Below are 22,819 nucleotides of genomic sequence, written 5' to 3' on the forward strand. Positions count from 1 at the left end.
GTATCAGGTTAGGGAAACTGTCAGACCCAACTGAATCCAAGAGGACTTGTTTGCTTGGATGAGAAGAAAGAAAATTTACTGACATTTTATAAGGTCACTAAAGTTTAATGTCCCCAGGCTTACATATGAAGTGGCCAAGGTATTCCATCACAAAATAAAAATAAAGTCCTGTATTTCATGGAGACTGAAAAATCGCTGTCATCCAAGCTCTGTGTGTATTTTAAGAGTGCCATTAATATCCCCAAGCTGCCCTATGATGTCTCCTCTTGCAGCCAAACAAATGGCCCCGAGTCCCCACACACCTGGGACTTGTAGTTGCAGATTCAATCATTCAGCAGGTGTTTACTAAGGGGCTACTCTGAGCCACGGTCTGTGCTTGATATATTTCTAGGCCTCTAAGGACCCTCAGAAATGTGTGCATCTTGAGTTTCCATTCACAAAAAAGTGAATTCACAATGCACAATGATAAGCAAACCATGTGCAAATTGGTCAGAACCGCTATTCCTTGTTCATTCCACTGTTCATTCCACTGTTCATTCCCTGTTCATTCCACTAACAGGGAGGTGGGGTAAGAACAAGGCAGTGAAGGTAGCGGAGGCCACAAACTGCTGTGTGTCTGTGGCCCCCAGCATCTGTGGCCCCCAGGTCACACAAGAGAATGAGGCAAGGGATGGGTGGTAGGACAGCTGGAGCACACAGGCTCCTTTTCAGGGGGCAGCCATGACTCAGCTCCAATTCCTGCCATTCTTCACATTTTTCAAAGAGAAATCAATATAAATATATGTCTCCAGCAACGTGAGGTCTCTCTGGGGTTCCAATTTGGCTTTCATTTGAAAGTTTTCACAAACACTGAATAGGCCAAACAAAATAGTGCCACAGAACAGCTAAGGCTTGCTAGTTATGCATCTGCAATTCAGTTTGCTTCTGAGGTGTAGCAGGAAAGAAGCAGCCTGACTTGGAAGAATGCTGTCATGGGCAATTCCGTTTCCCTTCCAAGTCCACAAAAGAATCAACCGTGAATTACTGGCAGAGCTGAGTGAGTGCCATGCTGTGACCCGGTCACAACCAGAATGGTGTGCTACAAAGACGAGGTATGGAGAACAGAAGCAAGGCATGTAATCCTGACCCCCTTCGTGGAAGAAAGTGACATTCCAGCCAGCCCTGCCTGTGTACTGTTTAATATTACATAAACAGAACTCTGTGGCTATGACTGGTACAGCGATTAGAGATGCATTAGCAATTTGATTCTTTTAAAAGCAGACATTAATCAAGAGCACTCATATAAGTAGCTACGAAGATTGCTCTCATTTTTCTTATCTTCTTTTCCAAAATGTGTTGTTGTTTTACTATTTCAGCTGCCATCATCACATCCTATTATCCATTTAAACCAGGTTCTGACCTAATGGGATCACCCAAGGAATAACTTCCCAAGACTCACTTACTTTGGTGCCAAATAAAAAAAAGAATCCTGGCCTGTGACTTCTGAACCCTGACATGCTGACAAGCTCCAGTTCACTCACCATAAACAGGAAGGAAGAGTTCCAGCAAAACTCTGTCCTGGCAACAACTTCAGCCGTTAAATGGAACAGCGATGTCACAGTAAACAATGAGAAATACGCAGAATAAATAGGTGGGAAGGAGTGGCTGGAGCAGAGTAGTCTGGAATTTGTAGGCAACATGGTACAGACATGAAGAAGTCTGGCCTTGTCCCCAGAGGGGCCTAGGTTTGAATTCTAGCTCTTTCACTCAATAGCTCTGTGATGGGCACTGATGGATACAACCAGTTCAGTGCCTGTATGAAGTGATGCTTGCTTATACCCAAGATTCTGGCAACTGACACACTCCAAGTGGCTAATTCCTACCCCATTTGATAGCCCAGGACCATGTTTAAGTGTTTCAGAGAAGAGAATGAGGTCCTAGATACCTTGAGTGGGATGGTATCTCAAGGGAAACCCCTTCCCATGCCTGATCGAGGAGGTTCCAGATAGAAACACTGCTCCATTTCCATATGGATCCCCAGAGATGACCCCTCACTCAACCTTCTGTGTCAGTAGGTCTAGGGTAGGATCTGCAGAGCTCCATGTTGGAACAGTTCTCTCAGGTTATTCTAACATAACTGGTTTGCAGAACGGTGCTTGGAAACAACTCTAGGGAAGAAGTCAAATGGATCTTCACAGGTATATCTGTGGTAACAGCAATCTAAGAATTCCCATCCTGGGGAGCAGGAGACCAAAGGCTTGTGTGCCTCAATGATAAGCCTATTGTAGTAGAATATTGCTGGAATAGGGCTTTGTCTTCTCAGAGGCCCAACATCTTAATTTATTGTTTAGACTATGAGCCCAATGAGCTAGATCATCCCACAATATAGTTTCGGTGCTATGCCTAGACATTTTTGGTATAAAATAAATATTAATTCCTATGAGTACTGGTTGGTGTGCTAGGAACATGGGACCAAGTGTGTTCGAGAAAGAGAGACTAACTCTATCATTGCTGTTTTTCTCATGTAAGCAAATGCACTGGTGTCTGATAATCCAACTATACCTGGCAGGGCCAATGAAAGCTGACGGTCAGGTGATTATAACCCAACTATAAGGTTTTCTTCAGAGAACAGAAAGTACGTTCATCTTAACTAGGCATTGGTTAAATGGTTTTTTCTTATGAAGTTAAACAAATATATATTTCAGTTCCAAATATGTATGTGTGAAAGAAAAACAAGAGATTCAATTTCTAGATGAGCAAAGTGGCTTTGGGGAAGAATATCTAGATTTACTGCCAAGAAGATGATATATTGTTTATAGTATTTGGCTTCTCAGGAATAGAAGAAAAATTTTTCTGCAATGCAGCAAACAGAGTTTTATAAAGAAAGATTTTACAAACAAGAATCCTTATGAAATACTTCTATCACCGCGTATACATCTCAGAACCAGTTCTAGACCCTGAAAAGTAAGCTATTAGTACAAAGTCTCCATTCAGTTTGAACCAAGTCAAGGAAAAGAGGAAACGTGAAGAGCATCATGAAAATGTCAAAACCCGGTATGCATCCCTTTCTTCATTCAGCAACACCATTTCACAAGGGGAACTAGAATGCAAGGGTGAATAATGAATGGTTGCTGCCCTCAAGGAGCTTAATGTGATAGAAGAGATAACCAACAATGGCTGTATACAGCTCAATGCTACATAAAGCAACCTCATGAGATAGGTATTATATATATTATATAATATAACATTATATTACATTTTAAGGACAGAGCAGTGGAGGCAAAGAGAGATTAAGTAGCTTGTTCAAGATCACCACATAGGAAGAACACACATGTACAAATATCAGCCGTATGATGCAACACCAGTACAAGTGTCCTAGGATGGTCACAAATCAGTACTGAGGGACAAGGGTCACTGCGGGTTGGGAAGATTAGGGGAGGAATAAGAAAGGCAATGATGTGTTACAGCTTAAAGAATAGGTGGGAGCTTCACAGGTAAGAATGGGGAGCAGGAGGTGTATTTTGGGTATAGGAAATGGTATTAAAATATAGCACAGTTGGAAAATACTTTATTGTAGAGATGGAAATAAAATTACTTAAACCCTGGAAGAGAAAACCAAAGACTTCTTAAATATATTGTTTACCCAGATCTAAAACCTTTCTCATTCTCCTCTCCCTCACTAGAATTTTGTAATTTCCCAATTTGTTGTAGGCAACAAATAGTTATCACATATTCTCCTATGTGTATGAAAAAAGCAAAAGGTGGTGCTCAGGCTAGTCAACTCCTGCTGTTGAGAAGCTAACCTCAGAAGCCAGGACGCATGCTCACGGTTCTATCGATGGATATGGATGCCTAATGATGGGGCCCCAAGTTACACATAAGGCGACAAAGAGATGCTTGGGGCTAAGGGCAAACACTCTCCTCCACTTTATATTAAACATTATATACTCTAAGTCTTTATATAAAATACAATGCTATAATATAGGAATGCTAATTTCATGATTGACTCCTATGGTTTAGGACCTGATACTGGTCGGGGTGGGGGTGCAGATGTTGTACAAAAATAAATTGTTTTAGAAAACATTTCTGGAAAAATGGTTCAGTCCAGGTTGGGAGGGTTTGGGAGAGCAGCCAGAAAGGACTACAGAAGCCGGATGAGCAGAGATTTGCTAGGAAGTTAGCTAGAGGCTACAACTGGAAATTCCCAACAGGTATTCCTACTGTCCAGGAATCATGCTGAGGGGGTCTGAGGGAAATTAAGCCAAAACTAAGGGGTCTCTGTGGCATGGAAGAGAGATACTCCCCGCTTAAAATAAACCCCAGGACCACACACACCTTCCCTCCCCGGTCCCTCCGGCACTGCTTATACTCAGCATGACCTCGGAGGGACGCCCAAGTCACTCTTGCATCGTAATTGAGAGAAACAAAAAAGGAAGAGAGGAGGGGGCGAAGGTAGATTGTGTTAGGTTATATCCTCCTGGTTCTCAAATGATGGTGCCTATACACGGCTTACTTTCCTTCACGTAATGGGTCCTTTGAAGCCACCATACGCTGTAGGACAAATCATTTGCCCACCTAACTATAGAGCATGAGCTGTGTGGAAGAGAAAGCGGGGTTCCCAAGAAACGCCATCTTGAGAGGAAGCTCCCCTGCTCCCCAAGCCTCCTTCCACAGGCCGAAGTTCATTTTTGTTACACTCAGGTTGGAGAAGAGCTGTGAGAGACCCAGAGGTTGAAAAGCTATGCTTATAAACACGTTTTGCATCCCAGGAGTGGCTGAATGGCATGCTTGGTAGCTGGCTACGAAAACAAGACGAGGGGACAAAAGAGACAAAGAGCAAAGCAATAAAGATGAAAAAAAAAAAAAATAAGGGGAAATGGGGGCAAGAAACAATTAAACCAAAACCCTCCAAATTTTAAAATCTGGTAGCATAAAGATCCTAAAACAGGAAACAACAGCTCCTTAGTAATGGCTGATATTTGTTTTCACTGTGTGAAATATTATCTTTGCTGCATTTCAAACATTGGGACTTCAAAACTCTCATTTCTATGCATTGGCTTCTTTTGGTGTTCCATTCTCTTCTTCAGCCAACCTTTCTACTCTCCACCTCTGAGTTCCTCTGGTAAAGCTGCAACATGTCTGCCAAGTGGCAAAGTGTCAGATGAAAGGGGGCAGGTGAGTTAGAGTCTTCCCTAATCCCGCATTCATGCGATAAATCCCGAGGAGCCTTCCACGTGCCCCCAAACACAGCCTCCACTTGAGATACAACAGTGGGCAAAACCGATGAAGGTTATTGTCTGCGAGGGAAGGCAGATGCTAATCAAATGAGCGCACAAATATATAACAAACTGTTCACTTTAGACACACGATGGAGGTGAGGGACTCTGAGCTCGTGTGGAGAGTTAGAGGAGGCTGACTCCAGGCCCTGCAGTCTGGTCTAAGCTCAGAAGGGGTTACTGGAGGGATTGTGGGAGGAGGGGATGGGCTAAATGGGTAAAGGACATTAAGGAATCTACTCCTGAAATCATTGTTGCACTATATGCTACCTAATTTGGATGTAAATTTTAAAAAATTAAAAATAATAAAAATAATTTTTAAAAAAGAAGGGGTTAACGGGGCTTGAGGTGGGGGAGTTAGCTAGAGAGAACTGCTTTTGCAAGGACCTCAAGTGCAGAGGGACTGTAATGTGTTTGAGGAACTGAAAAGCCTGTGGCTGGAACAAAAGGTATGAAAGAATAAAGCAGCCTCCTGAGTGAAAAGGTGATCACAGAAAAATGACATTCTACTGCTCTGAAAAGTACAGTGCAGAGGATGTGTCGCTCTCGTCCAGACACAGAGAATACTGTGGGTGTAGCACACTATTTGGTAATCATTTCGAGCTCCTCCCTACCCAGGAGAGTAATGACCCAGATTTTTTTCAGCATGATCATGTCCACTTTTGCTATTCTATTATTTTAAGCAAAATACAGATTTTTTTTTCACTGCCAAACTTCTAAACAAGAGCCATGGCCTTAAAAAAAGCCAATGAACACACACGCTCACACACTCACACACTCACACACACACACACTCACACACACTCCCAGATTTTTTTTCACTGATTTTTCACGTTGAATCTGAATTTGAAATAAATAAATGTAGGCATAAATTGGCTCAAGAAAGAACTGCAAAGATACTACCAATAGGAAAGTAATAGGAATTTGATATTTCAATGTTAAGTTGCACATACACCACCAAAAAGTTCCAAGGAATATACCCTGGTGGCTTTTGTTCTGTTCTGAACTCTGTACATTGCTCTCTGGACATCTAACAGCTTCAGCACTTGCATTCTAATATCTGGAAGGGCCACTGCTCTGAACTGCTATAATCATTCTAAAGTCAAAAGCCATTACATATCCATTTCTGCAATAAAAGGTTACACTCATCTCAGATGATGTCATTTTGTCTGGGCTTCTGCATTCTCAAGGAGAACAACGTGAAGTAATAAGGAATATTAGTCCCAAGGTGACCAGCTTTCTGATTTCTCTCATAGATGTGTGAGATTGGGAGGAAGGAAGGAAGAAAGGGGATGGTGAGCAAGAGATTAAAGTTTAATAAAAAAGATACAATTACAGAATCACTTCGTGCCTTGAAATCAGTTTCTGCCTTGAAATCAGAATGAAATTCTAAGCATTTGAAGAAAGCATTCTAAGCTTTTTAAATAGATGAAAACATATGCTTCACTTCTTGTACATCAAAGACATTTCCAAACTTACTGTGAGCTCTAACTAAAGTGTTCTTGTTTACTTCGTGCATGGTTTCTATACTTTGACAGAAAGGGTCTGCACTCCCCGTTAGGAAGTGTCCAACTACATCTTAACTAGGAAGAAACCTTTCTTGGCCAAGGACTAAATTCTTTGCGAGCTGGTGATTTGTAGTGAAGAAACCCCAAATGCAGTATGAAAAGAACAAACCAGAGTTAACTGTTTTTCTTCATTACCACAACAAAAATAAGGAAATAAAGAGTCCAATTATATTAGAGTATAGTTTGGACAAAACCACAGCTTCTAAAATTAAAACCCCAAAACATTTGCATGGTGGAAAATGTAAATTGTTAATGAACACTGCATCATATCAGTTTCCTGTTCCAGATGGCTCTCTGTTGGGTTGGCAACAAGTCAAGAGCCTGACGAAGAGGTGCAGGCATATGTCTTGTGTTTAAAATGAAAGGAGGAAAAAAAGGAGAAGGGGGCTTTGTTTTATAAACACTTCAGTGAAAATTACCATTCCTTTTGGGACCAATTCAGTCCAGGTGCTAAAGACAGAATAAACAGGCAACACATGAAGGCAGAAAAAGTCAGGCTTCTATGGGAATTACATTCTTGGTTACATTTAAAACTAAATTTCAAAATACAAATCACTATCGCCATGGCTATGCACATATGTTCTCCTTCTGGTTTTTTAAATATTAATCTTTTGTTCTCACATAATAAACTAATATAAGCCAAAGCCTACAGCCCGTTGTGTCCCTTTTTAATTTTCTTCTGCTGCAATAGTAGGCTGAACTGCTTGTACCTAAATGTTTTTATTTTTACCCAAGGTAAAATAGGTCTTTAAGAACCCCTTTTGGTCTCATAGGACCTTCCTTTACATTCTGATTAAAGGTAATTTTATTTTCAAGAGAGACACAGTTTCCTAGAACTTGGGACAGGGATTCAGCACGAACACTCTTAACAACTTCGTTTCCAATGTTAGTTTTTAAAAACCTTATGTTGACAATATACCTACACCTTCCTTATTCTAGGCACTATGACCTTAATAGATAAACTGCCTAAGAGATTTAAAACAAATTCCTACCTGATACCTTTACTTGTGAGGCATATGCAGAATCTGAATTTCTAGTCAGCAGATCATCAAATACACATCAAAATACTAAGAATATTTTCTCTGGGTAGTGGGTTTATGGGTAATATTTAATTTTATTCTGTTGGTGAAGATGCAAACGCTCTTTAAAGTATTCTACAACGAACAAATGATTTCTGAAGTCAGGAAAAATCCAAGTGTAGATAGTTTAAGGAACATATAACATAAATGGAACTTTATAATTTATCCAAATGACAATCCCCACCCTTCTAAAGCTTATATTCAAAGAAATATAAATAATTACGCAGCTATGAACGATAGGTACAATTACTGTACTTGAGTGTGGAGGGGTAATCAGATGGTGAAAGCAGCTTTATGTCTAAGAATTACTTTAGTTGATAGTTGCTCTGATGCTGTTTTCTAAGATACTAGTGACAATTCTGGACAATTACTTTTCAGTATACAAATTCTTACTCTCAAAATGACTTATTCAGTTGTCAATGACAACTTCTTCCATTTACAGGTAAAATACCAAATTTTACCAGAGCCAGAAGACAAGATAGTTGTATTTTTGTAATTCTAAGGATGTAAAACTGGTTTATCAGTGAATGTTCTCAAGAAGCATATGTCAGTATGTCGGTCCTGTAAGTCCGATTCCTTGTAGAATCACTCCAATCCCCATTCTAAGAGGCAATGATGGACTGTCAATCACAGTCCACTGTACATTTTTCCAAATCCTTGCTCCTGCCTCCCTCCCTTCTATCTCCCAAAACAGTTATGGCCACATGACCCAATGTGGCCAGAGGGAACCCCAGTCTCTTGGCGACAATGGTTGAAATTCAGTCAGCTTTGTTTCCTAGGATTCATCAGAAAAGCCCTTTTTTTTTTTTTTTTTTTCCCTGGGTTGCTATTCTGGAAAGACATAAGCCAGGAATGGCCTGGGGAGATGAGAGGTCCACAGAGACAGTTGTAATTTGAAAGAATGAGGCCAAAAAAAGATGATGCAAAGAATCCTAATCACACTTGTTGGAGTCCCTACCCCAACTCTCCTAAATATAGTTCTAATTTTGGACTTCCCAGATGAGCCAATATGAAAAACAAATACCAACTAGGAAAACATATCAGCAAATTACACGATTAAGTGTTAATAACCTTAATAATCCAAATGCTCTGATTTCAAATCATTAAGGATAAAATGAATAATACAGTAGAAAAAAAGGAAAGGACCATGAACAGGCAATTCACAAAAGATTAAATGCAAATGGCAAAATCTGTTTTCCATCACTACTCAATAAAATTAAATTTATATGTGGCCTCTACATTGTTCTTTTTATTTCCAAATTTTCTACAATGAGAAAATCTGACTTCAATAGCAGAGGAAAACCCTTACAGATTTTAAAATATAAAATTAAAGAATGTTAGCCTGGCATCAGATGGCATAATGAATGGGTGGGTAGGCATAAAGAGAAGGCCATGGCCAATATGTGCCTGGGAATAAGAGAGCATCTTTGGACAGATGTAAACAGCATCTCAAAGACAATAGAGGTGGACTGCAGGAGTAGCCAACTCATATAGAGGGTGAAGTTGAGTCAGTGACTCCATGGCTTTCCTCCTGAGATGACAGTGATATCCTAAAAAAGACAGAATGGTATGCAGGAGAAGCTGATTTAGAAGTAGGGAAGGGAGTATACTGATTCAGTTAAAATAAAAACCATATAAATTTTGAACCACAGAATTGTAGGAAAAGAAGAGACCTTAGAGTCACCTAATAAGACTCTCATTTTATGATGAGGATCCTGAATCCAAAACAAGATAAGTGACTTACTTTCAGGTTACATACCTATGGGCATATTTAGGCATTAAAAATTAGGCCCTCTCCCCACTGTACTCTCTTCTTTTTTTTTCTTTTCAGTTTTTACCTTTTGATCCCCTTCACCCATTTCTCCCACCTCCTAACCCCCACCTCTGGCAACCACCAATCTCTATATCTATAACCTTGTCTTTTTGTGTTTGTTTGTTTAGGTTCTGGATATAAGAGAGATATTTTTCTGTCTTATTGCACTTAGCATAATGTCCATGAGGTCCATCAATGCTATCACAAATGGCAAGATTTCATTCCTTTGTGGCTGAATAATATTGCATTGTATATATATGTATACACAATTTCTTTATCCATTCATCTGCCAATGGACACTTTGTTTCTATATCCTCACTATTCTGAATAATGCTGCAATGAACATAGGGGTACATATACCTTTTCAAGCCAGTGTTTTCATTTTCTTAGGATAAATACCCAGAACTGGAATTGCTGGTTTATATTGTAGTTCTATTCTTAATTTTTTGAGGAACTTCCACACTGTTTTCCATAGTGGATGCAGCAATTTACATACCCATCAATAATGCACAAGAATTCCCTTATTCTCTTTCTTTTCATTTCTTATCTTTTTGATGATAGCCATCCTAAAGGGTATGAGATGATATCTCATCATGGCTTTGATTTGCCTTTCCCAGATGAGTAATGATGTTGGGCATTACTTCATGCACCTAATAACCATCTGCATGTCTCCTTTGGAGAAATATGTCTATTCAGGTATTCTGCCCATTTTTTAATCTGATTTTTTTTTTTTTTTTTTTTTTTTTGCTATTGAGTTGTATGAGTTCTTTATATATATTGGATATTAGTCCCTTGTCATATACATAATTTGAAATACTTTCTCCACTCAATAAATTGTGTTTTTTATTTTGTTGATGGCTGCCTTTGCTATGCAGAAGCTTTCAGTATCAAGTAGTCCTACTTATTTTTGCTTTTGTTGAGTTTGGTGTCAGATTAAAAATATCATTACCAAGATCTACATCAAGAAGCTTCTGCCTATGTTTTCTACCAGGAGTTTTATGGTTTCAGATCTAATGTTCAAATTTTTAATCTATTTTGAGCTAATTTTTGTGTATATGTAAGATAGTGGTCAAGTTTCATTCTTTTGCATGCAGCTGTCCAGTTTTCCTAACAACGGTTATTGAAGAGACTGTCCTCCCCCAGTGTATATACTTGGCTCCTTCGTTGTAAATTAATTGATCACATATGCATAGGTATATTTCTAGGCTCTCTATTCTGTTCCATTGGCCTATGTGTCTGTTTTTCCACCAATATCATACTGTTTTAATTACTGGAGCATTGTAATGTAGCTTGAAATAAAAACGCATGATACCTCTTGCTTTGTTCTTTCTCAAGACTGCTTTGGCTATTCTGGTTTTGTTATGTTTCTATACAAATTTTAGGATTATTTGTTATATTTCTTTGAAAAATGCCATTGGAATTTTGTTACGGATTGCACTGAATTTGTAGGTTGGGGTAGTATGGACATGTTAAGAATATTGATTCTCCCAATCAATGAGCACAGAATATCTTTTCATTCGTTTGTTTCTTCTTCAATCTTTCATTAATGTCTTATAATTTTCAATATAACAAGTCTTTCACCTCCTCAGTTAAATTTATTCCTAGGTATTTTATTCTTTTTGACACAATTATTAATGGGATAATTTTCTTAATTTCTCTTTCCAATAGTTTGTTATTAGTGTATAGAAATATAACAGATTTTGTGTATTGATTTTGTATCCTGCAACTTTAATGAATTTGTTTATTAGTTCTAACAGTTTTTTGATGGAGTCTTTAGGGTTTTTTATATATAATATGTTATCTATCTGCAAATAGTGACAGCTTTACTTCTTCCTTTCTAATTTGGATGCTTTCTTTTTTCCCTAATTGTTCTGGCTAGGAGTTCCAATATTACATATAATGAAAGCAGCGAAGGTATGCATCCTTGTCTTGTTCTTGATCTTAAAGGAAAATTTCAGCTTTTCCTGTTGGGTATAATATTAGCTGTGGACTTGTCACATATGGCCTTTATTATGTTGAGGTACATTCCCTCTCTACCCACTTTGTTGAGAATTTTTATCATAAATGGGTGTTGAATTCTGCCAAATACTTTTTCTGCATCTATTGAGATGATCATATCAATTTTTATCCTTCATTTTGTTAATGTGGTGTATCACATTGTGGATGTTGAACCATCCTTGCATTCCTGGAATAAATCCCACTTGACAGTGGCATGTGATCCCTTTAATGTATTGTTGAATTCAGTTTGCTAACATTTGTTGAGAGTTTTTACATCTAAGTTTATCAGGAATATTATATGGCCTTTAATTTTCTTGTGGTGTCCTTGTCTCCTTTTGGTATCAGGGTAATGTTTACATTGCAAAATGAGTTTGGAAGAGTTCTTTCCTTTTCTATTTTTTGGAAGAATTTGAGGATTGGTGTTAATTCTAAATGTTTGGTAGAATTCAACAGAGAAGGTGTCTGGTCCTGGACTTCTGTTTTGGGAAAGGTTTTTGATTACTGATTCAACCTCCTTACTAGTAATTGGTGTATTCCAGTTTTCTATTTCATTATGATTCAGTCTTGTATGTTTCATTATGATTCAGATTGTACGTTTCTAGGAATTTATCCATTACTTGTAGGTTCTCCAATATTTTGGCATATAGTTGTTCACAGTAATGTCTTATAATCCTTTGTATTCCTATGGTATCAATTGTAACGTCTCCTCTTTCATTTCTGACTTTTATTTATTTTGAGTCCTCTCTTTTTCTTTTCTTGGTGAGTCTACCTAAAGTCTTGTCAAATATCTTTACCTTTTCAACGAACCAGCTCTTAGTTTCACCAATCTTCTCTAATGTCTTTTTAATCACTTTTTAGTCTAATCTTTGTTATTTCCCTCCTTTTACTAACTTTGGACTTCATTTGTTCTTCTATTTCTATTCCTTGAGGTCTGAAATTACATTGTTTGAGACTTGTCTTATTTCTTGAAGCATACATCATAATGAACTTCCCTCTTAGAATTGTTTTTGCTATATCCCATAAATTTTGATATATTATTTTCATTTGTCTCTATGTATTTTTTTTTAATTTCTTTTTTAAAATTTCTCCTTTGATTTCTTCATTGGCTCACTAGTCATTCAGTAGCATGTTGTTCAGCCTCTACATATTTGTGATTTTTGAGTTTCCATCTTGTAATTGATTGCTAGTTTCCTACCATTTTGATTGGAAAAATATGTTTGAAATTATTTTGATCCTCTTAAATTTATTAAGATTTGTTTTGTTGCTTAACACATGATCTACCCTGAAAAGTTTCATATGCACTTGAGGAGAATGTGTTTTCTGTTGCTTTTGGATGAAACGTTCTGCATATATCTGTACAGCCCATCTGTTCTAATGTGTTACTTAATGCTAGTATTTCCCTATTGATTTTCTGTCTGGATGATCTATCTGTTGATGTAAGTAGGGTATTAAAATTCCATACTGTCTTGCTGTCCACTTCTTCCTTTAGGTCTGTTAACATTTGCTTTATATATTTAGGTGCATCTGTGTCAGGTGCATAAATATTTACAAATGTTATATCCTCTTGATGGACTGACCAATTTATCATTATGTAAGTCCATCTTTGTCTCTTTAAAGTTTGTTTTAAAGTCTATTTTGTTTGATGTAAGTACAATTACTACAGCTTTATTTTGGTTCCTGTTTTCATAAAATATCTTTTTCTATTCCTTCATTTCCAATCTGTGTGTGTCCTTACATCTAACGCGAGTCTCATATAGGCAGCATGTAGACAGGGGTCTTGTTTCTGTTTACTTGTTTGCTTGTTTGGTTTTGTTGTTACTGTTGTTGTTTATCAATTCAGCCACTCTATGCCTTTTATTTGGAGAATTTAGTCCATTTACATTTAAAGTACTTATTGATAAGTATTACTTATTGCCATTTTGTTCACTGTTTACTGTCTATTTTTGTAGCTCCTCCTCGTTCCTTTCATCTCCTCTTGGTGTCTTCCTTTGTTGACTGGTGACGTTCTTTAGAGGTATGTTTATACTCCTTTCTCTTCATCTTTTATGTATTTACTATAGGTTTTGCTTTGTGGTTACCATGAAGCTTACATATAACATGAAGCTTACATCTAACAACTTGTATCTATAGTAGTCTATTTTAAGTTGATGACAACTTAAGTTTGATCCTGTTCTAAAACTCAACATTTTTACTCTCCCCCACTCCATTTTCTTTTTTTTTGGGGGGGGGAGGGTTGACCATTTTTCTCCTTTTTTTCTTTTTTAAATTTAAATTTTAGTTAACATACAGTACAATATTCATTTCAGGAGTCAAATTCAGTGATTCATCACTTCCATACAATACCCAGTGCTCATCACAACGAGTGCCCTCATTAGTACCCATCACCCATCTTGCCCATTTCCCACCCACCTCCCCTCTGTCAACCCATAGTTTGTTCTCTGTCATAAAGAGTCTCTTGTGGTTTGTTTCTCTCTTTTCTCTTTTTTCATTTTATGTTTTTGATATCACATTTAACATCTTTTTATCTTGAGTGTCATTTCAATCATAGTTATTTTTACTATATATGTCTTTTAACCTTCATACTAGCTTTATGATACAGGCATATTTAGGAGTAAAAACTAGCACCCCTCACAGCTGTACTCTTTTCAACCACATGACCCCATCTCTCCTATTTCATCCATGCTACATGTTCAAGAAAACTATTCTTGTACTCCATGCACTCCATTTTTTCTCTTTCATAATTGAGAAATTTATACCCCATGTAATGTGCAATTAATAAGAATCAGCAATAATTAATCTCCATCTGTCACGTTAACAATTGTTACTATTGACCTCATGTGCACACACAAAAATTAGTGAGATGGACAGTACGACTTATACATTTGTGCATATATACACATTAATGCAAGAATATCTGTTCCAGGGTCTTAGTTAAGAATGAGAGTTTTGGGGCACCTGGGTGGCTCAGTCGGTTAAGCGGCCGACTTCAGCTCAGGTCATGATCTCGCGGTCCGTGAGTTCGAGCCCCACGTCGGGCTCTGTGCTGACAGCTCAGAGCCTGGAGCCTGTTTCAGATTCTGTGTCTCCCTCTCTCTGACCCTCCCCCGTTCATGCTCTGTCTCTCTCTGTCTCAAAAATAAATAAACGTTAAAAAAAATTAAAAAAAAAAAGAATGAGAGTTTTTACAATGTGACATGAAAAAAATTAAGTACTTAAGAAAGAAATTTGTAGTGATCCCTTAGTATTTAGCAACATTACTTAACTGGTTAGCTACCTTAATAGGCAGATCTAAATATCTTTCTACATAGCTTATGATGTATTTTAAATATGAAATAAACATTTTAAACCTCACTTGATATAGCTGTTTTGTAATATGTGCTGTGGTTAACTATTCTAATATGTTGGACAGTAAAACTAAATGTAACAGTTCCAACATTTCTCATGGGAGAGATTTAGGGCAGACATGTGTTCTTCATCAGAGTTTCCAGCAGAAATCTTAGAAATCAAGAGGAAAAATAGACCTTATTATACCAAAGAGTGTTGCAAACCATAATAGAAAACAACAGTCTTAAAGTTGTTTTTTGTTTTGTTTTGTTTTGACAGCCCTGAAACAAAAAAAAACCTGACACAGTAGAGATGAAGGTGTATACCTTAATGAAAAGTCTAAAAACGCCACAATAACTGAGAATCCATAAATCAGAATGAAGGTAGAATCTCTTGTAAAATAAATTTTACCTTACTTCCTGAACTCCTTCAGCTGAATGGGTGAATTCTGTAATCATGGTTTTATACACTATCACCTACTGTAATGAGCTAAAGTTTTCATTCAAGTGTGGGTAACGTGAAGATTGGTGATGAGCTTTTAGGATCACTCTTCCAGTTACTATAGCAACAGCCTTGTCATTGCCAAACCAGGAGGGATGCTGAAGGTCTAAGGAACCACTTCTCAAGGGAACGAGTTTTGAAAATTTGAAAACTATTTTTCAATTGGAATAGTGCCCTTAGGAGCAGTAATCTGCAGAAATGCATAGTCTGAAATGTGATTAATTACTGAGGTAAACCCGTGAGATGAGGAAAAAAGTGCAGAGGTGATAGAGTAAAGGAAGCGTAAGAGGAGAACTTCTTGTTGACTCCTCATCTTTTACAATTTTCTGTTTGGAAGTACTTCATATTTTATTACGAAGACTAACTTTCTACAAGGCTGGGAAAAGCACTTGGCCAACTATGAAAAATGCTTTGTTTGAAAGATATATCTCCACTAACATCCTAAAATGTCTCTGCCTGTGGTAACAGAGATGAAAGTTTTTATAATAAAGTGGCAGACACGAATAGCAATAATAATTTTATATGGTCTGTATTTACCTGAGCTTTTCAAAAGAGGAAAGCTGTCATAAATCATTGCAACGAGATTTTCACTGTTGGTTGTAGAATGTGGCTTTGTTTCACTATGGTTAAGGGCACAAAAATGCTTTCCATTTGGAAAGTAGATCTGAAAGTACCATGAGGTATCTTCCACAACCCACTGAAAAACAAATTCTTGGGGCACCAGCCTGGCTCAATCGGTTGAGCGTCTGACTTCGGCTCAGGTCATGATTTTGCGGTTCATGGGTTCGCACCCCACATCGTGCTCTCTCCTGTCTGGCGCAGGGCCCGCTTCAGATCCACTGTCTCCCTCTCTCTCTGCCCCTCCCCTGCTCATGCTCGCTCTCTCTCTCTCTCTCTCAAAAATAAATAAAACATTTTAAAAAAAGGAAAAACAAATTCTTAACTGCTTCCTCATTTGAAGTTGATGAAGAAACTCTCCTTTATTAGGTTTCCTCTGGGGGATGCAAGGGAACCCAGTTGAAAGCTCACTAGATTATGTTTACCTACCCCGTGTCCTTAAGAAGAGTGCTTTCCAGTTTTTCGGGTATGGAGTTTGGTGAGTTCTTTATAGATTTTGGATACTAGCCCTTTATCCGATACGTCATTTGCAAGTATCTTTTCCCATTCCGTCAGTTGCCTTTTAGTTTTGTTGATTGTTTCCTTTGCAGTGCAGAAGGTTTTTATCTTGATGAGGTCCCAGTAGTTCATTTTTGCTTTTAATTCCCTTGCCTTTGGAGATGTGTCAAGTAAGAAATTGCTGTGGCTGAGGTCAGAGAGGTTTTTTCCTGCCCTCTCCTCTAGGGTTCTGATGGTTTCCTGTCTCACACTCAGGTCCTTTATCCATTTGGGGTTTTGGGTGTCAAAACTATATGCAAGTTTTGTTTTTTCTTTGTTTTCTGATTCCAGAGCCTTCTGAACAACACACCTGATTAGGAGCACTAATTTGCTCCTCATAGCTTGTATGTGTGCCAAGCTGTTTCATCTCAGTTCACAGGTCAGGTAGGGAGGCATTGAAGTGGTCAAAGCTCCTGGGAGTGGTTGCTTCTGATGAAAAAGTTCTGTCCACTTACCTGGGTACACTATGCAAACATACTCATTGTCTATGTGTGTCACAATGGGAATATGGTTGGGAAGCACTGCCCTACGTGACACCTAGATGTTATACAAATAACAACAGCAGTGGGAGAAAGCTACTTATTTACAGTGCGTATGGATTGGAAATTAACTCACAGGTATAGCATCCTTTTATTTTTAGTAAATTCACTGAGTGGTCAATAGGGCACTTATGTTTATTATCAAGGTTCAAAGACGGATGATATGCCGACTAAGACACACTGCTAGGAAATGACAGAGCCGGGACTTCTGAATCAAGGATTTCTACAGCTTAGCTCTACGCTTTATCTGATACACCCCATTGTATGATGACATTCCAAGTTGACACAGATCTTTAAAATTAGAATTTTGACTTCATTCTCTGAAGAAAGTTCAAATGGTTTTCCTTTGTTTTCTCTTGTGACTGCTATGCAAACACTAGCGTATTTGGAAACTGATATTCTCTTTGAACTCAGCGAGACTCAGAAAGCACACTAACTGACATTTTCAGGCCATACCAATTTTCTTTTTACAGATTCTACTCCTGACACTCAGAGAGCCAGTCCTGGTTATTTTGTGTGAGTAGAAAAGAGAGTTTTTGCCCACCACCCTCCCTAAAACATAGCTATCAAAAGGAAAATAGTATGCTGCCATTGACCATGCTTAAGTTTTGGTTTGTTTTGCCAACTACAATTTCTCATTGTCCTTTCCATAAAAGGGGAGAAGAGGGAGAAATGAAAGAAATTGCCAAAAGCAAATTACATATTCAACATATAAAACACATGAACTTCAAACAGGGCAGTTATTATCAAGAGATATTATTGAAAGATAAAGAATTTAAGTTTGCTACTCCTATTTTCGAGAGCTAGACGGCCAATAGAGTTCAATGACTAGAAATAACATCTTCATTTCTTCATAGCAATGCAGAAACAAAGAGGATACATGCACAAAAATAGGAAGGTAGGATGAAACATCTATCAGCAGCTGTTATAGACAGAGTAAAAAGCACAGGCAAATATCTACATTATTAACCAAATATTAATTCAGCGTTCATAAAATAACATGATGGAATGATCGAGCATGCATGGCATACAACGGTACGTGTAAGCAAGCGTGAGTTACAAGATATAATAAATGCAATGGTTATGGAAGTGAGCCTGTGGCAGACTTAGAATCTCTTGTTTAAAGGCCTGGGCTCCAGATCTAGCACACCTGGGTCCAAATCCTGATCCTTTCACTTTTGGGTGATGATCCCCTACTTGAGTTTTCAGTACAGAAAAAGTATTGTTTTCTTGATTCTCTCAACATTGAGATTAGTAAAATTACAATATAAAATGTGGAATTCTACTGATTAATTGCCTGCTTTCAATAATACTTTTAAACCAAATGTCACCGACCCCAAAACGTGCACAAGGCATAAAAGAAATTCCGCCACCCAGTAACAAGTGAGCCAAGACTATAAACTGGAATAACATAAACGCAACACTGTCTGCAAGTTCATGGTAAACGCCAGGTCAACCAAGATCCACAACAGGCCAAGCGTGTGGAAGGCAATCTGGAAGGCAATTCTGTTCTTTCAATATATACTGGAACATCCCACCTTCTTCTACAAGATTGAGTCACGGCTACTCCAACACCTTCCTAGTGCTTTTTGTCCTGAGATATAAAGAGTCTCGTCAGTAGCTACCTGGTAACATAAACACTACACTTCTCAGGACATCTGACTAGCCAACATACTTAATAAGGGGCAGATCTATGGCCAAGGAAAAGTCTATCGTCATAAATAAAGCCTTTTGGTGTCCACAGAGGTTGATCAACACATACGTATTCCACTGGTAAGTTCACTTATGCCAAATTTAAATAGTGCATCTTATCCACCCTGTTTAAACTTTACATGCAAAGTTAATCTGGGTAGGAATGTGTACTTTGTATTGCAAAATAATGTCTCTAAATTGTTTAAATATACTGAAACTCTCACAAATTCTTATTTTGAAGCTTCATTTGCTAAACCTACTCATTTCCTTGATACAAGCATGAATGTACAGAAGTGTTTTTAAATGTGAAATCACATTTAAAAGCAAGAAAATGCAATATCCTAAGCAATCATAAATAGAGAAACTAATAAAGAGTGAAATGCTGGGTCAATAAACACCTTGAACAAATATTAAATGAATACTCTTACAGCATGATTTCAATTCCCAAAATAATATAGTAACATACTAACGTTACAGAAAAGCCATCCAAATAACCTCAGCTAAAACAAACCATCTTTGTTGTCTGTTTCTGAAATTGTGCGTTTTAAGAATAATTTCCAACTAAATTCTCCTAGCTTTGAAACTTACTCTGAATCAAACTACTATTCAAGGCACTATATAAACCATATTAAACTTTTCTAAGTCAATCTTCATTTATAGCCCAACAAACACACGTAATCACATACAGTGCTATAACTTATGAAACGTGAGCGAATTCCACAAGTTTTCCTTAAGCACGTTTTTCAGTTGGCAGATAGGTTCTATGAGAAGCAAGAAAATGTTTTATTTTTGTGGAAACTTCACTGGGTTTCTGTCTTGTCAGGGTTTTGTTTGCCATAACCAAACACAGAAAAGGTCGGCAGGTATGCACACGTGCATAGAGCACCAAGGTCAACAACTACACAAGCTCTTGCTGAGCCATCTGGAAAATTCTGTCAGGGAGGCACAACAGGCAACAGGAGGAAAAGTTGGAAAATACATACTGTGCCTCCGCGGAGCCTTCCTGAATGGAGAGGTCTACACACACCTATACGCACACATTCATGAATGCATGGAAACTCGGTAGGTTTTTAAAGGATTTAAGTTTTGCATGTAAGCTTCAACAATTTCTCACTCTTAAACAGACCCGGGCTCAATCCATACCAATGGAAATAAACTTTGTACAAAAAAACCCACAAAAACAAAAAAAACCCATAAATGATATGGAGTTTGATAAGAAACACAGAAATGAATTGTCTCCATGAGTTACATCATAGTAAAATGGTTACATTTTGTGATATTTAACTATATATTTTCCCCAAATCAGCCACTAATAGTATGTTTTAGATATTATTTGAGATACTACCAATTAATTCAGATTCAAAACGAAAGATGAGAAGTCAAAAGTATGAAACTACTCTTGAAAATTGCTATTTTCAATCCTATGACATTGGGTAGCATCTTAGGGCAGGTTTGTGCATCGGTGTGTGTTTTTTTAAAGCTTGAAATGACTATTTCAAAGAAAATATGTCAACAGAAACCTTTTTGAATAGGCTTCCCTGCATTTTATTTTTTCTTAAAGATATTATACCCCGTGAGAATTTTGCTATTTTAACAAGGCTCTAAAAATAGGAGCTGTGGCAGGCAACTAGAAGGCCATTTCAGTACAACTGGTGGAGGGGGGGGGAACACTGCAATGAAAACCTAGTCCTAAAGGCTGGCTAGCGTTCATCAGGCCTCGTAAAATTCCAGACAACTCCAATGAACATGGTTACATCCTCTTCCTAAAATGCCTTTATTTTTAAACCCTTTTCTGTGTCAGTGATTTTTATGTCCTGTATTTTTTATTAAACACTCACCTGTGATTTTTTGCAGCAAAGGTGACAATTCAGACTCTTCACAGAAGACCTGAGCCAATGCTTTCTTCACTTTTTCTTCGGCTTCCCCCAGGTCTTTGTCCACTGTAAACTCTCCACCAACAGAGTAAATATATATCAGGAGGATCAACAATTCTTCAGGGCTGTAATCATTGTTGGTCCTTTGGTTCAAAGGCTTCATCATGGGCAGCAGCTGATTTAACACAACAGACATGGTTGACTCCCCAATGCTCTGGAATAAAAGGTGGTAATATGAAAATACATCATTCTTATACAAAGATGTAATTTATGCATCGCATCAGTCCAAAGATATCTTGCAAACAAGTTTGTGATGTTCACTGACTATGTTGCCTTTTATTTGTTTGCTTCTTGTCCTGGAGAGAAAGCTGCAAGAGATTTGGCATTAGATTGATTGTTTGGAATGATATAGTTTATAACACTGCACTAGTCAAGTTGCAGAACCTTTTATATAATCTCACATATTGCTTAAACAAGTAAGAACCCATTAGTTTTATAAGTGTAAGTACTTCAGATACTAGAATTTTAAATTAAAAAATGTATTTTTAAAGCAATGATTAAAAACAAAAACATGTCAGCATCTATATATGTAAACACATGCTGACATTCAGAGGAATTGCCTTAAATTTTACAGCATATTCTTTTTAATATTCTCTATGTTTGGCAAATAGTAGTCAGAATAGATTTTTTAGGGGCGTCTGGGTGGCTCAGTTGGTTGGGCGTCTGACTTCGGCTCAGGTCATGATCTCATCATTCGTGAGTTCAAGCCCTACGTCGAGCCCTGTGCTGACAGCTCAGACAGAGCCTGGAGCCTGCTTCGGATTCTGTGTCTCCCTCTCTCTCTAATCCTCCCCCACTCTCACTCTGTCTCTGTATCTCTCTCTCTCAAAAATAAATAATAAACATCAAAAAAATTTTTTTAGAGAATAGATTTTTTAATTCCAAAATCAAAGTTTGTTTTTATTTTCATGTAGTCTTTAAATTTTTAACATTTTGATTCCTAATAGTTAACATACAGTGTTATATTAGTTTCAGTGTACAATACAGTGATTCAACAATTCTATACATTACTCAGTGCTCATCATGATTAAAGTGTACTCTTAATCCCTTTTACCTATTTCACCCATCCCTCCACCCACCTCCCCTCTGGTAACCATCAGTTTGTTCTCTATAGTTAAGAGTCTGGTTTTTTGGTTTCTTTCTTTCTTTTATTTCTTAAGTTCCACACATAAGTGAAATCATATGGCATCTGTCTTTCTCCGACTGACTTATTTTGCTTAGCATTATAGTCTCTTGCTCTATCCATGTCAATGCAAATGTTAAGATTTCATTCTTTTTTATGGCTGAGTAATATTCCACTGTGTATATATACCACATTTTCTTTATCCACTCATCTATCAGTGGACACTTGGCTTGCTTCCATAATTTCGCTATTGTAAATAATGCTGCAATAAACATAGGGGTGCATATATGCTTCCAAATTAATATTTTTTATTCTTTGGGTAAATACCCACTAGTGCAATTACTGGATCATAGGATTTTTTTATAACAATGAAAAGTCATTTTCTGCTAAATCTGGTGAATAGAATAAGGGATCAAACTGGGCAATGTCACTGAAGGTTCAAGGTATCTTTGGGTGGATCTGAAGATAATTTATCTTAAAACTTAAAATTTTTTTCCTTTTGGCTCTTCCACTAATTTCACGAGTGATATTTAGCAGAGAATTTCAAAATTCCTTGCATATGATAACAGTACTGCATTTCTGGAGTCACCTAATAACTTCCAAGTAACTATACCATGTCTCATACAAATTCTGAGATTTTTCATAAACAGATAAATCCCCATTTTAAATAATATGTTTTATTTAACCTATAGTATAAAATAATCCTATAAAATAAAACTCAACTACTTGTACTTATATTAAAATCAGGGAGCAAATGACTACAACTTGCAACTTTCATGCCATTCATTCAAAAGGGTTCATTAAGCACTTACTATATTCCAGGTACTATTCTGGGTCT

At 37.5% G+C, this 22,819-nt stretch overlaps 1 protein-coding gene across 2 annotated transcripts in view; it reads right to left on the reverse strand.

Moving 5' to 3' along the window:
- The window catches only part of SCFD2 (sec1 family domain containing 2), a 399,921-nt gene that overhangs the window by 212,223 nt on the left and 164,879 nt on the right, over window positions 1-22,819 (reverse strand). For both annotated transcript variants that reach the window (XM_060655043.3, XM_060655042.3), the window contains exon 5: window positions 20,763-21,012. In XM_060655043.3, the coding sequence (XP_060511026.2) occupies window positions 20,763-21,012 (250 nt within the window). The remainder of the gene's footprint in view (window positions 1-20,762; window positions 21,013-22,819) is intronic.

The sequence above is a fragment of the Panthera onca genome, chromosome B1, assembly GCF_046562875.1.
Source record: "Panthera onca isolate mPanOnc1 chromosome B1, mPanOnc1 haplotype 2, whole genome shotgun sequence".
Taxonomy (NCBI): domain Eukaryota; kingdom Metazoa; phylum Chordata; class Mammalia; order Carnivora; family Felidae; genus Panthera; species Panthera onca.